Source organism: Coloeus monedula (genome assembly GCF_965178545.1).
Source record: "Coloeus monedula genome assembly, chromosome: 11".
NCBI classification, from domain to species: Eukaryota; Metazoa; Chordata; class Aves; order Passeriformes; family Corvidae; genus Coloeus; species Coloeus monedula.
The window spans coordinates 6243884-6260898 of NC_138791.1; the positions used below are offsets into that span (position 1 = coordinate 6243884).

The 17015-nt window shown below is 44.3% G+C and overlaps 1 protein-coding gene across 1 annotated transcript in view; it reads left to right on the top strand.

Moving 5' to 3' along the window:
* DNAH1 (dynein axonemal heavy chain 1) overlaps positions 1-17015 on the top strand; it is a gene marked incomplete at both ends in the record, with an annotated part of 105504 nt that overhangs the window by 40021 nt on the left and 48468 nt on the right. The window contains 15 exons of the mRNA XM_082288782.1: positions 2075-2249; positions 2759-2915; positions 3453-3585; positions 4554-4715; positions 5237-5489; positions 6737-6894; positions 7736-7947; positions 9184-9479; positions 10473-10623; positions 11201-11394; positions 12259-12484; positions 13109-13228; positions 14024-14106; positions 15547-15688; positions 16775-16930. Coding sequence (XP_082144908.1) covers positions 2075-2249; positions 2759-2915; positions 3453-3585; positions 4554-4715; positions 5237-5489; positions 6737-6894; positions 7736-7947; positions 9184-9479; positions 10473-10623; positions 11201-11394; positions 12259-12484; positions 13109-13228; positions 14024-14106; positions 15547-15688; positions 16775-16930 — 2618 coding nt within the window. The remainder of the gene's footprint in view (positions 1-2074; positions 2250-2758; positions 2916-3452; positions 3586-4553; positions 4716-5236; positions 5490-6736; positions 6895-7735; positions 7948-9183; positions 9480-10472; positions 10624-11200; positions 11395-12258; positions 12485-13108; positions 13229-14023; positions 14107-15546; positions 15689-16774; positions 16931-17015) is intronic.

Consider the following 17015-nt stretch of genomic DNA (forward strand, 5'->3'; position numbering starts at 1 on the left):
TCATCAAGTTAAACTGCTGGCCCTGCACATGACAACCCCAAAAAATGGGACCTGCCTGTGAGAGCTGTATTTGGGATTTAGGTACCCATAGCCAAAATCACGGTCTTCTCTCATTTATTTATTCTACACCCAGCTGCACCCCAGAGCAGATTGTTCTCTCTAGATGCAAGGGCTCTCTGTGTGTACAGAGCTGCTGGTGCCACCTGCTTACAAGCACTTGTGTCATGGATGCTCAAATATAGGAACAGAGAATGGTTGAAGGTTTGCCAGCACTCTCCTGGCCCCTAGAGCACTCCTGGGGATATGGATCATAGACTGGCAGCGGGTGGGAAGAAACTGTGTGTGTGAGAGGATTTTAGAGAAAGATGGGAACTGTATATACCACCCTCCTGTGCTTAGATGTGACATTTATTTTCATGAGTGAGGACAAATGACTGCTTCCTCAAGTGAATCTTGACAAGCTAGACTCATCTTTAACAAGTGGAGACAGAACTCTATTTATGATCTGCTGCTTCTTCAAGGGGGAAGAAGCCATCAGGTTGGAAATGTAAATGCAAATGAAACACTAAATATTGACATAAATAGTTGATAGTGCACAAAGTGCCATAATGGATGGTGCATGGATTTGGCAACAATGAAGTGACTAAATTGGAACAGCTGTGCCCCTTGACAACAAATACAAATCAGGGCCAGTCTGTAAAGACCCCAAGCAAGAGATGCACATGAAGCTCAAGAGCTGCATTTTAGGGATTCCTCAAAACTATGTTATGGACCGTGCAAGTGTTTAAGAGCACATTCGTGCCAGGCTAGCTGCCCTTCCTGAGGGAGGGAAATAGAGAAAGTGGAGCCAGTTAGTGGCCATTTCCTTTAGTCTGTAAGCAGACAACATATAGCTACAAGGGTTGAGTCAGGGGCCATTTAAGAAGGACAAGGAATGACCTCTTAGAAGAGCCTTGCTGTACCTAACCATCCTGAAACGTCTGGCTTTAGCATTATTGGCTGCTCTGCACAATTGCTTTTAAATCAAGGGTCACATCCATGACTCCAGAAGCACATGCAATACAGTGAACAATTGGGTTCAAAGCTTGACATTCAAAATACCCAATTACAAATCAGTACCTTAAGTTTCTCCATGATAGAGTGTGAAAGTTCATCAAAGGAAAATCTCTCACTCCACTAAAATCTATTTTTAGTTCAATGCTTAGCTCTGTCTAGGGAATAGTGCTTTTTAAAGCCTGCATGCAATTACTTAATTTAGGTTAAGCTTCAAATTCCCAGTTTGCTGCTGTTCTATTATTTGCAACTTGTTTAGCAATATAAACAGTTTGGTTTATTTATAGGGTAAATGACATGGTTTAATTTCTGCCAGTTATTGGAAATGTATACTTTTTGCTTAGTCCAAATTTCTGTTGAAAACTTCTGGCCAAATGGTGAGATTGTTGGCTGTTTAACTCATTTTTTTCTCACACCATTGCTGATGTGAGTGGGTGGTTTGCTTGAGCAAAAACTGAGAAGAGAGAGGTTTGTCCCAAGGTGTGAATAGGCACTTCAGCAGACAAAGATGACCTGAGCAACTTCTTTTGCCCTGCAATATTCATAAGCCTTTTATCACCACCTTGACCAAGTTCCTCCCAGCTATGACTGACTCTTGGTCTCAGGGCCCCCCAGAGAGGCAGGGGAATCCCATCCCTTTCTGAGGGTGATGGAAGCTGTGCACTGGAGACAGTAACTTGCCCACTATCACGTAGAGAGTCCATAGCAAAGCTGGGAACAAAACAGAGCTCCTTAGAGCCGGGTCAGTGCCTTGCCCCCTAAAAATCTGCATGACAGTAATCCTCAGTGGAGGTTTCTTCTGTGCCATCATTTTGATACTGGAAAACCACAATCACATATTGTAGCAGGGGGAAAAAAGGTCTGTCTTTCTGTTTCTAATTTGATGTCTGCTTGATTTCTCTTATAAATCTAGTGAAGTGACTTCTGCAACCCAGTAGACAGCAGAGTCCTCGTTTGTGTGTGAATGTAAAGCAAAGCGATGCCTGGTGGTTTCAGACGTGTGTATCTCTTTGTCTCTTAGTTACAAAATTGAAGCTGCCTGGGAACTTCAAAAGTCTCCTGGATCAGCAAATGGTTGGACCATCCACTGAGGATGTCACTGAGTCAGATTTCCCTGTACAATCATTTAAGCCCAAAGTGCACATGCCCTTCAAACGGATTCCAGGGCAAAACCCTCGGAAGGTTGAAGAAGAGAGGTGAGTAACCAGAAAATGGCTAGAGGCATCATTGTGGAATGGATGCAGCAGGTTAGGGTGTTGGTTTTTGTTTTCAAGACATGACATATCAAAAATCCTTAAGAAATTCTTATCCTTAAAGGCAATGGTCTCCAAAGTGAGGCGTGCACACATTGCAGAGGGTGCAAAAGACAATTCACTGGGATGAGGGAAGAAAATAATGTTTTTAAATAGTGTTTATGTCATCTTTCTGTCATTCTTTTTTTAATTTCTGGTTTTGTGTATGCTCTATAATGGGTATAATATTTTAGTACAGTAGTACACCTATATAATTTATAGATTGGAGTAACTGATCATTCTAGGTCACTTCCACTGAATTATTTTGTGCTATAAATGAAGAAATAGACATGGATGCAATGTGTACTAAAAATATTTTTACTGATAGGGGTGCACAGTAAAAAAGTGGAGTCATAGGCATAGGAATGCTTATAGGCACATCAAATGGTTATTTCCCTTCTGATTTAAACCAGGAGGAGAAGGCTGTATCTCACCTTTGATATTGCTGAGCTCTTAGCCAGCAAGGGGATAGACTCCAATCAGCTGATGCCAAGGCACTATGACCCTGACAATATTCCACCTATTGAGGAGACAAAAGATTCTGTCTTTCCCATTTATCTCCCATTAAAGGTAAGAGAGCATGTTTGGTACTTGTGATCTGTCTCTTTGCTTATACCACAGGAGGTTTCTAAGGATGGCAGGACACTTAGCCAGTATTGACACAGCAAGCAACAAAACAAGGAAATGCTTTGGAGCTGTTTTGGGCTCTGAAGGGTCTCTACAAGACGCTGACCATCTTCTGCAGGGTGCCCCCAACTTTTGTCAGAACTAATAGTCCTTGAGAGTGCTCCTCATTGTCCTTTGTGTGTCCAAAGGGAAGGTGCCTCATGTTTCCTACTGAACACAGTAGTCAGCAGTATTGCTGCAGGAGACCTTTCCAGGTGTTGGTCTGTTCTCCCCAGGAAAGGGCTGGAGGTACAGATACTGCTGTTTGGGAGAAAACTGTTGACTAAAGATCAGCACAGCTTTTGCACCTGGACTGGTTTCCGTATTTTGTAGCCCGTTTAGGAACTGAATTTGAATGTTTTCCTCTCATGAAATTTTTTATTTGGGTGTTTTCTTGTTTCTGAAGTAAAGCTTAATTTCATTCATGTCCTTGCTTTTTAGGTATTTGACAATGATGAATATGACTGTCGAACTCCAGAAGAGTGGATCTCACTAGGACTGGAGCCAGGATCTTCTGATAGAAAGCCAGTGCCTGGAAAAGCACTTTTACCTACAGATGATGTACTTGGACATGGTAAAACTTGAATCAGTTACTGCTCAAGCAGGGCAACACTAACAGTTACAGGCCCTTTCAGCAGAAGGGAACATGTAGATTCTGATGAGTGTAGCTCTGAATAGCAGAAAAGCCATATCTCATTTTGATCAGGCTCAGGCAGTCAGAGCAAGAGATGAGCGATCTCACTGACTGCCAGTCCTGCTCTGGACTGTTCCCACTTTTTAAAAGTAGCCTTTGCCTTTTGACTTCCCGTCAGCACAGATGAAATTTCTCTTTATTGGCGCATAGCTATCTTCATGGAGTTAGGTACCTTCCACACAGTATGTTCTGCCAGGATTTCACTGCAAGTGCAGGATCAGAAGACAAGTTCAGACTACAGTGAGCATACAAATAGTAAACCTGGGCCAAATTAAGTGATGTGGACATTGTTTTCCCGTCATTTGGAGCCTTCTCAATGAGAAGACATTACTATGTACGGTTGTACTGATGTCCAGCCGTGGCTGCAGCTCATATTAACACATCTGCAATAGCTTTAAAGCATGGGAACTGGCATCTACAGCTCTGGAGCAGCCTCCAGAGGCTTGACTGACTGCAAAACTGAAGCATAAAACATAAGCTCTGTGTATCCTTGGGCAGCCAGCATGTGATGGCTGAGTTCTGCTTGCAGCTGTCCTGGGGAACACCACACCTGATCACTGACTCAACTCCTCAGGTTGAGTGGACAGCATAATGCTGTCCTGACTTGTATCCATATTGATACCAATATAGATGCATAGCTGTCTGGTGTGTGCAAAAAGTTGGGAATTCTAAGCTGTAAGACCTAAGTTCATTATTTAATTGGTCACAGCAGAAACTATGTGAGATTGACTGAGATTCAAATGAGCAAGTGGATTTGACTGTGGCATCACCACTCTGATGTGGAAAGTCCATTTGCTGTAGCCTGCAGGAGAATGGACTAACCCTGTTTTAATCCTTGGCTCTCTCAGAGGACCCCAAAAGCCAGGACTTGATCTACGAGTGGATTGATGTTGGTGTTCTAGATTATGACAAGGAGACAGAGCTCTACTTGGTCCATAAAAGAGACGAGAAAGGTCTGGTGCGTGATGAAGAAGGGAGACCCATCCTCAATGGAGGAATAACTCGAGAAGGTGTGTTTCAAATAAGGTCTTTTGGGAGCTGTCATATAGTCTGAGAGCCAGTTCATTATCCATGCTTTTCCTAGCTGGAGATGGGAAGGACACCAAGAAGTCATTTAATCCCTTTCACTGTTATCACTTGATATGTGTCTGTTTAACTTGTCTGAAAAAAACATCCAGGGAAGAGAACTCCACATCTTAATTTGACACCCTGTTTGAGGTTTTCCCTTTGGAGACACCTTTCCTTTTAATCCATCTCCCATCCTTCTGCCTTCAAGAAAAGTAAAACGTTGGTCTTTCTGGGTCAATGCCATTTTGAAAGGGAATGTGGACAGATTAAAATGAAGTACCGTTCTCTTAAAAGGTTTGGAAATGCCCCTTATCTCTTGCTGTCCTCAGCTTTGGTCCCTCATTTTGATCTCCTGCACGCAGCCCAATTATCCCGTCTATCGAAAAGCTGCTGTCAGCACTGCAAGCCATTCTGAGGTTTGTTTTCCCCGTAGACTCTTGTAAGCTGTACTTTCCTTTCCCAGGAAGAGCTCCATTGTTGCCGTGTCAGTACTGGGTGCCACGAGTTTGCCTGCAGTTCCTGGCCGAGGATCCCCAGGTGTTTGCGGAGCGCGTGGCCTCTGCCGACAGCACGCGCAAGAAGACGCAGGGGCTGCTCATGTACCACTTGTACGTGGACTGCATGGCCACAGAGGGCGTGGATAGCATCAGTGAGAAAAGCCTGCAGAGGATGAGGTGCTTGGCTATGCAGACTCCCAAACTGAGGGATGAGATGAGGTAAAGCATCATGTACCTGTCTGGGGGCTCAGCCTTTGGTCCATAAATGTTGTGGGACTTCACAGGGCTACAAAACAAGTGTCAGTGGAGGCAGATCTTCAGCAGCCAACTCACAGACCATGGATCTCACCTGCCTTCCATTCTGCACACAAGCACACCACTCTGTTGCCCAGAGTGGCAGCAGAAGTAGGCAGATGGCAGCCCCAGGGACACGTGTGCAGGATGGGTGGTGTGTCAGGGTTCCCAGATAAAGTAGGTTCCCTATGCAGACCCACCAAGCCGTGCTTGCACCTGCAGTTAAGTGGCCTTCAACAGCAAGAAGGTTGACAAAAATGGCATGGCTGACCTTGCTGTCTCCCTGTGCTTTTGAGGAACAGAACATTGCTATACTGATCTTCAGACCACCCATTGTCTCCACAGACCTGGCTATTGTCTGCTGGTGACTCTTCTACCTATTAACAGCTGCTAAAACAAATCAAAAGAAGATCTGCACAGGGGGAGGCAAACAGAACAGGAGATCTCCACCTGGATATAATCGAGTATCTCTTTGTGATGCAGTTCATATCGGGGAGGCATTTTAATGTCCCTGGGCTGATGAATCATGAGCCATTGGTGGTGTTGTTGGGAATCAGCCGTGACTGATTGCCCTGCTCAGAAATAGGAAGGTGTGAAGGCCTGCATGGTCTGCCGGCCCGAACTAGAGAGTAGGAGAGTAATTAGTCTCCCTGAGCAGAAATACAGGGATAAAGAAAAGTACTCTGCCTGCTTGAGGTAAAGGGTGATGACTTCCTAAGGCAAACAGAGCAGGTTTTCAGCACTAATGTGAGTGTTCTGGCTGAGGAAATGGACAACAAGAGATGTTCAGAAGGAGGCAAATGGGAGGCCAGCTTGGATAGCCCAACTTTTCCTGAACTGCCAGCTATTTTCTTTAGTTTGTGGTTATTTCTCCGTCCCTCTGTAATGTTTCTCCCCAGTGGAGATGTTGCTTTTAATTGAAAGACACTTAAGAAGGCTACAGTCCCAGTCCTCAATCCCCACTTGCCTCTGTCATTAAAAGTCCAGTTGATACTTTTGCTGGCTGCTTCATTGTCTGCACAAATCTCCTGATGTGTTCAGTGGTAGGTGGGCTTCTGGGTTAGCAAATTTGGGAGGGAGGGAGTGAGGGAGGGGTGGAGTTTGCGGTAAAGCTACAGACATACTTGTGCTCAAACACCATGGGTTCTCAGTGTTTCTGTGTCTTGTAACAGGATGTTAGACTATATGAGCAGCCTGGAGAAGGAAGTGAAATTAGAGTATAAACACATCATGAACAGGATCAGCTTTGACAGAATCATTGCTTCCAAACCCCAGATGTTTTCTTATGTCACCCTGCCAGACAAAGAGGAGAAGGAAGCACCAGAGAAAGGTAGGGGTCACAGTGAAGCAGTTTGAATTCAGTGGAGTTACCTCTTGTCTTTGATAGGATTCGTGGTTTGCTGTAGGAACTCTCAGGTTCATGGTCATGATTAGAGCTCATAAGGGGCAGCAACAGGAGATTATGTGAGACTTTTGAGTGTGTCTCCTCTTTTTTAGGGTATATTTGCATGTTGATGTTACCTCACTAAAATACGTTTGAACTCATCAGCTAAGCTGCAGTAATTCTGCAAGTGTACCCTTAATGGCACCAAATGTTTGGCAGTGTGATTAGCTTAGCACTGTGCTGGGGCTGACTGCTTTGCGTTTGCTGTGCCCAGCGGGTAAATGCCTCAGGTGTGGAAGAGGGCTCAGGCTCTTTTAGAGTCCCAAACAGGAGGAAAATGACCCCAGTGAAAGACTAGGTGGGGGGAGGCATATTTTGTGCACTTCAATCTTCCAAAGGCTGGAAGGCCTTGAGGTGGTTCACAAGTGGCCTCTCACAGATGAGATGACTCAGCTGTGCCTTGAAGCCTCAGTAGGAAGTTTCTTCAGTTCCAATTTTCTTTCTCATGGAAACTTCATGAGCCAAAGCCTTGGGAAGGTCAGGCACCAAGACAGCACCTCAGCCCCTAATGGGAGGCTGTAGAAGGTCTCTGCTGCAGGGCAGAGACTCCCTCTTTCATCCAGCCCTCTGCTGAAGCTGCTACATGATAAGGCCTATGCATCAGAGCAGAGTCCTTTTCACAAGTGCTTCCCAAAGGGAGCTGTACTCTAAAAACAGAAGCTGGAATGGCTGTTGCAGGCAATGACTTTTTTTTTTTTTTTTTTTTTTTTTTTTTTTTTGGTGCTAGGGCTCGTCTCTATCCCAGACTATCCTTTTCGTAAACAACAGAGAGAATTCAACTTTCTCTCACTCCTGACCAGTCCAGAAGTCATCCATCTCCTTGCACAGGTACAGGATGAGTGCAACAAGGCAGCTGTCATGTCTCTGTTTAACACAACCTTAACCAAAACTGTCACTCTGGAGGAATTTGAAAAGATCCAGACCGAGACCTTCACTCAGGTGAGCAGAAGAAGTGTGAGGGGTGACCGCATGGAGCAGCCAGCAGTGCTGTCAGTGTGTATTAGACAGATGCAGCAGCTGCAGATTGATTTTCTGGAAACTGATGAGCTGTCAAAGGAGACATCATGTTTGGGGCAGGGAGGAATTTGCATGTGCCTGTCAAATTTATTGGGGTGTGGGGAGAATGGGCTGAAAGAGTCATAGTCTCCTGGTTAGGATCAGCCAGTGCTGACCATGCTGTTAAGTCATGTGTTAAACAAGTGGCCATAAAGGGCTGCAGCCCCTCTTTCCTCCACCTGGTTTATATGCAGATATGAGTCCTGGTTGGCATTCAAAAGTTTCTCTTTTTTCCCCTTTTATTTCTTTTTCTTTATTTCCCCATCCATCCAGTTGCAAGGCACAAGATCCTTGATTCCCCCTGAAACACTCACGGGGGTAATGTTTCTCTACACTCTGTGTTCTTTATGTACTTAATTAAATTACTCTGCTTGCAATGCCAGCAGATAGAGTAGGACAAAAATTTGCAACTCTGTGGTAATGCCCACCAGAGGATCTTCATGTCCTCTGATTGAGGGCAGCACATTGCGCCCTGGATGTGGCCACGCAGAGTAGGTTGCACACTAAATCAGTGGCAGAGAATGTGCTGGTCCTTCCCAGTCCCATGCTGTTTCAGCTTGGCAGTGTTGTCATCCACTCAGTGACTAAGGTTCTTTTATTACACACAAACAGCAAACTGCCTGTGGAGCAGAAGTGACACTTGGTGGTATTTTAATAAATTAAAATACTGCAAACTGCTGCTGCCCTTGGCTTCTTCTGCTCTTTCTTCTCACTTGTCAAGAGAAGACAGCATTCTGTCCTTTACGTGCTCATCATACTGTCTACACAACTTTTTGTGAGGGACCCTGACACAGGCAGCTCCAGGGATACTGCTCTATAGAAAAGAGAACAAAAAGGAAACAGTGTGTATAAAACAGAGAATAGAGCACTCCCACTTTTTAATATCAGGCTTTCTTTTTGTGGGTCTTTTGTCAGTGAAGGAGATATATGACCAGGTTCAGATGCCACATGTGTGGGGAGGGGGGTTGAGAGCTACTTTTAGCTACCTCAGCTCTGAGAGGACAGTTTCCTTTCACAGCAGAGAAAGGTCCAGCAGCCCCAGTTAGCAGCTCACCTTGCCATAATGTTTTCCCATCAGCCCTCGGAGGATTACTCAGCGTGCTTTTTTCTTTGCCCTAGGTTCAGGAATTTCTTAAGGATACTTGGGTCGATACTGTAAAGATTGCGATTAAGAGCAGCCTTAGCAATGCAGGCAAATGGTTTGACCTGGAGCAGAGTGACTGGGATGCCTACCAGAGGTCCAAGCTGTGTAAGCTGATGGAGCGCATCAGATTCATGCTTCAGGACTCTCTGCGGTACCTGGTCCAGAGATCTCTCATCAGCTTCACCCAGTTTGTGCTGGATGCTTGCCAGAGTGTCCTGAATTGCTCAAAGGACATGAAATGGGGCAGTGACATCGCCATCAGTCCCTACATGTAAGAAAGAAAGAAAAATAAGGGATGGAAAGAGCAGAAAAGTATAGTGCTGTTGTCTTTTTAACTACTGTTGTGCAAGCAAGCTTTGCTCTGTATGGGGGTTTTAAGCTGGGCTGTTTTCCCTAATCCCCCACTTGACATGTTCACTGGAGTATGGAAGAAGGACAGGGAGCTGGCTGCTCTGTTAGTACAGCTTTCCAGCTGCAGCCCATCAGAACCAAGGTCTGCTGTTTTGATGTACTGTTCTAAAGACCAGCCACCTCCAACATTCTTGCGGGAGCAAGTTGTTACTGCTAGATTTTTTCTGGATGCCAGGCAGAAGAATATCAGGAGCATGGCTGCTTAATTCCATTCTCAGATGAAACCTCAGAATTAGAATCTAACCTGGGATCTCTGAAAAATACCAAATTTAGGTTATCACAGTGCCTAAAATTTTATTCCACTGGGTATTGATTTAAGGATTTTTCCTTTTGTGGTATTAAAGAAGGAACATTTAGAAATGGAAAGCCAGAAGAAAATAAAAAAAAAACCCTGTCACTCATGAGGACTCTTACCTTTAAGGGAGTGGAAGTCATGACACTGGCTTCAGCTGATCCTGAGCCGTGCTGGTCACATGCAAGATTGGGAAAATCTAATAACTTCCAGAAGGTGCATTTTAGGAGTATATTGGAGATACTGAATGCCTAGTTTGAAGAGCACATGAGATTTTTCTGTAAAGCAGCTCCAGTTCTCAAGATAAGGTTATGACTTTTGGGGATCCTGATATGTCATGGTTGATGGTTCCTTCACCTATGATAGAAAAAGGTTCTCAAAGTCTTTAATGGTAAATTCAGAACACAGTGTTTTATATTTTCATCTGCATGAGACAGTCCTCTTATCCTCTGCTTTCCTTTCCTGTCCAGGAGGCATTTTAGTATCAGCACCAGAGCAATACAGTTGTGTATCGTTGTCTCAAAAAGCATCCCTGTTCTTTCTTATCTCTGCCCACCACAGGCCTCAAGGGAATCCACTCTTTGTAACAAACATTAAGCTAGACAGCAGTGGCATCCTCTACAGCCCCTCTGTGGAGAGCTTTGAGACATCCCTCATTGCTCTGTTCGACAACGGAATCCTGGCGACTCACACTATCCCACAGCTGGAGCAGGTGAACACTTGTGCATCAACAGTGATACAGCTGTGCACGTGTCAGTGCATTGCAGCTCAGCACAGACACCCCTGAGCTTGTACTCAGGGAGAGGTGCAGAAGTGGGTACTTGGGAATTCAGTTAAATTAATCTGGGTACAGCACTGTGCTCATGCAGTTCTGTTCTGATAGGATTTTGTCAGTCTCCCCAGCCTCATAGCTCTTTTGTCTGGTGGTTATTTCTGCTTTTGTGTTGCAGGTTCTGTGGGCACATGGACACTCTGGTTGCCCTGAGTGCATGGTGGCTGGTAAAAGCAGACTCATAAAGGAAATAGTATTGTTTCCAATTCTGTCAGTTTGATGCAGGTCTCTTCTGCATATGCATCCTTCTGTCTGCTACTGTGAAAGCCCTGTCTCCCTAGATCCTCATTCTTTGGAGAGTGGGGCACATAAAACTGATAAAACAATTCCTGACACAATGTAGAAGTGTGGACTGCAGGAGTTCCCAAAGGTGCCACCAGGGATTGCCTTTCCCCTCTCCTGAGGAGGCACAGTTAGCTCTGTTAGTCCTGAAAGACCTCTCTTCTTCCCCTTCCAGTATGTGTTGGAGAACATGGATATCACAGGCACCCACATGCTGGAATCAGTGGGTTTGCAAGAGCCAGAAGTGGAAGAGCTACGGGAGGCTCTGCGCTCTGCCATTCAGAAGACTGGGATCCCACTCGAAGCCTACGGCAAGAAATACGAGAAGTTTTTAGAGATAAATAACAATGACATCAAGTACTTCCTAAAGTAAGTGGCTTCTGACAAAACCCCTGTGACCCCAGTGACAAGCCTTTGTGGAAGCTGTTGTGTGGATGTTCGTGAGAGTGTGGGGCCTGTTCTGAGACCACGTGCCTCAGATGTGAGATCAGGCCCCTGTCAGAGGCTGCCTTCAGTCATGGGTGACAGTCCATGCTTTTAGAGGACACTGGTGCTGGCACTGGGAATTTCTTCCTGTCTCTGACAGCAGTCACATTCCTGTCATGCTTGTCAGCATAATTGGAGATATTAATGGCCCTAAAAATGAATCATCCTGTTTGAGAATCCAGTTAGCATACTTGACTCTGACCTCCTTCATATAGTGTCTGCTCAGGCTGATAGCATTCTGTAGAATGTTTTATTTTGTTTCAACTTCATTGTTTTCACTGCCAAAACTCCTTGCGCCTATTCTGTCCTTTAGCCTCTGTTACTTTAATGGACTTCTGTTTAGGTATTATGTTTTCTCCAAACAGTGGGAATGAAGCCCTTTTCTCTTTTCGTATTCCAGCTTAATTTACAAATCCCATCTGACAAAGTCCTGTCTCTCCCCAGAACACACTGAAGTGCCTATCCTCCCCTGAAGTGCCTCCTGATGCTGTCCTATTTCCACCAGTGCTTCTATTTTGTCTCTCCCTCTCCTGTGGCCGTATTTCCTCTTTCATCCCTTTTTTCTACTCCTTTTCTTCAGCTAAAATACTTCGTGCTCTTATTCCACTCCACATCTATTGTGTAAATGTATGCCTCATTAATTTCATGTCTTGATCCTTTGAGTGGACACAAACAGCCTGGATGCTCAAATATTCTCAAATATTAAGGTCTACACTGCCATTTTTTTGTTGGTGTTTTAATTTACAGAGACTATCAAGAGCAATTTCCACCTACCCAGGAGGTGATGAAGATAGTAAGCACGTACTTGTCTGAAAAGGAGACCCTGGACCACCTTCTACCTAATTCTATTATCATTGGCCCCTTTCAAGTCAGGATAGAACATATTAGGCATGATCTGTCTGACAAACACAAAGCACTTGCCACTGCCATGTTGGACATGCTGGCTAAAACCCTCCATTCTCAGGTGCAGAAAGTAAGTTACCTGGTTCAGTGGATTATCTGTCTGTGTCTTGTCTTGTCCTTCTGCTTTTGAAGTTGCTGTGTTTTTGTGAAATGGCCAAAAGGCCGCATTAATGAGGATATTTTAAAGATCTCACTGGGGTGATTATTTAAAATTAAAATTATAGGGGATATATGCAAACTCAAACAAATCAAGTATTAAATATACTTAAGAAATTACATGCCAGAAAGCTGTACCTCATGAGACGAAATTCTTCAAGACCTTGCCATCTTACAAAAGTGTGTTGGTGGATTGAAAAGATCTGTCTAGTAGACAACTGGAAAGTCCTTTTGCTTGCTCTGAGGATAACTGGAATATAGGCAATTGCCTCTGCCAGCTGGTTGTCTAAATCTGTTATTATCATCATTTCCACTACATACCTGCAGTTCCTCTTCCTCGTTTTTTGGCAGTCTCATTCAGTTTGAGCTCAAATGAGACGGATGGGAAAAGACTGTGAAAAGAAAAACCAGAACAGGGCTGTGTACTCATCACTTAGACCACCTTCAGAATGGGAAGTGGGTGGATCATGGCAGGTTTTCCAGTTTGCCTATTAACAATTAGTGACTTTTTGATGGTCTTTGCTGGGTCCTGCTGCAGATCTGTGAGGCGTATGAAACGGTCAGCGTCAAAATGCATGAGAAACCAAAGAACATCGAGGAGCTGACCGAGCTGCGGGACTGGCTGAAGGGAGTGCCCGAGCAGCTGGCAGTGCAGCAGGTAGGGCAGGCTCTCCTTTGGACAGGGACTTCAAGGGAAGCGAGGAGGAAATTTGTCAATGTAATGTGTGGTGTCTCAGAAGCAGAACTCCATTTTTTTTACTTGCACGTCTTTGCGTGCAATGCCACGAGATTCCTGGCTTTGTATTTTTATAATTCCTAAGATTTGTATTTTTAAATACACATATCACAAATTTAAATATCTTTGCAAAACAAAATAGAAGTTAAAAATCTTGCCTAAAATACTTATATGTGCATTTTGCTGCCTTCATGATCCATTCTGCATTTGTATACTGAACAGCTATCTTCTAAAAATGAATTTTGTTTTCAGGAAAATCTTTCTCTTACCCAGTGCTCAAATTGCTGTTAATATGTTTTTTCTAATAGGACATTTCAGTACCGACTTATTTCAAAGTTATTTGAAGTGTAAGTCTTTTCCTAGCTGAACAAATGGGGAACAAAGGCATCAAGCTGTAAGCTGACTTGTCTATGCCAATGAGGGAACCTGGAGGATAACCTAAAACACTCGATTTCTGTCCAGCACTTTATCCACTAGGTCACACTTCTTTTCATTCCCGTAGAACAGAGGGTGATGATGGCACAATCATTCACAGAACAAGGGGTTGTAAATCCATTCCCACTGTTCACACAGCACAGAAGCAGCCCACATCACATTAAGCTTGTGTGACTAACGCTCTTCAAAGGCACCTCATGAAAATGAGGTGTACACCAGAGACTTGGAATCAGCGTGGTCTAAAGGTGTCTACTTTTTGTCTCTTTCTCTCACCCTGTGCAGCAACTGATTGAGGAAGTCATGGAAGATTACAAGGTCATGGACGACTTCCTTTACAATCTTACTGAAGAAGATTTCACCGACAAGTGAGCACAAGGCATTTCTCCCACCATCAAAGTGGGACTCTTTGCAGCAATTACCATTCTCAGTGCTTCAGGGGCCATGTGTCTGTCAAGGGCTCCTGCAGAACTTCTAAGTGTCTCTCAGGCTATATGAGCACTGAATTCTTGAAATGAAGTTCGTAGACAAGAAGTGTGAGTTCATGCTGCCTTCTGGCCTGGGGCAAGGCAAACTGGTAGCTATTAACCTGTTTAACATAGTAAAGCCCTTTTCTCTGAGTGTTGTTTTTTTTTTTACTTCGGGTTTTTTTTTGAGATACTTGCAAGGTCTCAAAGTGTGCGGCTTAGTCTGTGTCTGAAACTAAATGAACACTTCTAAGATAGAAACATTCCCAGGGTTTTCTTAGGACTAGGAAAGAATCTGAACCCTTATTATTACTGCAGTTCTTCTCCAAGCAGCCTCCTCTTAGTTTTGTTATTCAGATTGTGGCCTGACTACGCCCCAATAGCTCACAAACACAGCTACAAGGCTTCTAAAGTTTGCTCAGCCCGGGAAGCACTTCTCTTATGACATGTACTTGGTCCAGTATGTCTGCAACCTGACTGAGTCTCTGCAGAGTGCTCCTGAAACAGAAACATGGGGTGCAAGGTGCAAAAACCCCACAGAAGCTGCAGGAAAGCAGCTCAGCCCCAGGCCAGCTTGGAGCAGGCGTGGCTGTATTCCTGCTGCCCAGAGCTGCCACAGGCAGGACCAGTAGGAGATGGCTGCATCCCCAGGTGCTGGGAGGGGTGTGACCTCCAGTGTAATGTGCAAACCTTGTACCTGGCATTGCACACAGGCTGAGGGTCCAAATGGAGGCAGTAATAGGTGGGCTATGGCTGAGCAAGAACTGAGAAACCTACCTGGGCATGAGCAGCCACTTTGTGCAGCCTCTCCTGGATCTACAACGCTCTCCCGAGGGCACTCTGCAGAATCCAGGGCTTCCCTGGATTCCCATAACCCTGCATCTGGGTTATGCTGGCCCCTCACTGCCCTGCTTAACAGGAGACTGGCTTTTTTAGTAGCCCTGAAAAGCCATAAGCCGAGAGTCTGACCCCATTTTTTTTTCAGCTCCTTGCAAATACATTCAAAGACAGACATTCCCTCTGGATGCCAACTGTTATTTTGCTGTCTCCTAGCTTTTCAGCAATGTAGTGGATTTGTTCCTTTTAAAAAGGCCCTCCACTTCTCCCCAGCTCTCTCCAGCTGAATAGCCTAGTCACAAGGACTGCATATCAACAAGACAAGCTGGAAAAAAATGTTTTGTTGAAAGCACATGTGTTTCTGTTGTTGTAAAGCTTCCTTGTTTGGTGGGATTTGGCTTTCTCATTCTGTTATTTTCAGCATTTCAAACATATGCTCAAAAAGCTTGTCTCTTTCTCCTATTTTTTTTTCCCTGTTTGTTTTCTTGTATCCTGTGAGTGCAGGTGGACTGCCAGTTACTGGCCAGTGAAAATGTCTATGGACTCAGAGGCCATTCGGCTTCAGCACATTGAGGATGAAGAAAGATTTCGCAAAATGCAGATTTTGGATCAGAAGGCATTTCAAGACAAAATGGATGAAATGCAGGTATTAAGCCCCTGACAATGAACTGTCCATAGAAGGGGGTCTTGAAGCTCTTGTGGTCAGCCAGGTGTGAGACTTTCAGATGAGATTTTACTCAGATGAATTTCAAGGTGAACGTGTTGTTAGACCAAATATTAACACACCCTCCCTTGGTTTTTTTTTGGCTTTTGATTAAGACTTTCCATTTTGTGTGAAAGACAATACTCTGCAGAAATACTCATTTTTCATTGAGAAGGTGTTTATACAGTGTTCCAATTCTTGGTGCTCGGGCAACGCTGGCACCTCCTTTTTCTTTCTTGTGTACTCAGTTCCCTGCAGAGCATGTCCTATGATGCGCTGCCATCAAGGGGGAAAATACAGCATTCTGCCATGGAACTCATCTTGTGGGAAAAGACCCTGAAATAATTGCAGAGTTTTGGAACTGAGATACATCTGGTGTCTGCTAAAACAGTCTGAATTTTATTTTTTCCTCAGAAACTCTTAAATTCAGGGGAAAAAAGCCATTTTAGAAAGGTGTAATCATTGACCTAGATTATCTTGGAAACAGGTTCCCAAAATGATAATACCCCAACACTGGATCAAAAAACCCAAGCAAATAAAAACCAAACCCACACAAAATACCAGAACAAAATCCAAACCAAACAAACAAACCCAAGTCACCAAAACAAAACACAAAATTTATTAGAGAAGCTCTAGATATGTGGTGTTAAACGATTTTTGGAAACAAGCTGAGTGACTAGTAGAGCTATCATTTGCACTTTACTGACTCTGTAGCAAATAACAGTGTAAATTCAGCATCAAATTTAAGCACAGATTATTGTTCTATTCCTTGGGGGTTAACTATTGTCACAAAGAAGACAAGCAGCTGGTCATCACATTTGCAGTTTCCTCCACCTGACCAGTGGTTATTGCTTCTCCTCACCACTTTCATCACGGTCTGAACAGAAGTTGAATTGGTTTGGGGGAGGGGAAATCGTGAGCATAAAAATCTTGCCTTTGAATGTAACAAAGAGCACACCAGGAAGCTGAGATCTCTAGAAGCAGCACTCAGCTTCAGAGTCCCAACTTAGGCTGCCTTTTCTCTTCCAGCTGACTGTAGGTGGATTTTCTGTCCAGTCAGACGTTAACCAAGCCCATGAGCTGGCTGACGATGCAAGGGGTGTCCGGAAGAAGCTGAAGGAGCTTCAGGAAATGGCAGTTCTCTACAACAACAGGGAAAGACTCTTTGGCATGAAAGTTAGTGATGTAAGTGTCAGGTCCTGTACCCACAGGACTCTGGTCTTTGTTGGGATTTCTAGGTGGTAGGTAGAGCAAATAATGAGATATAGTT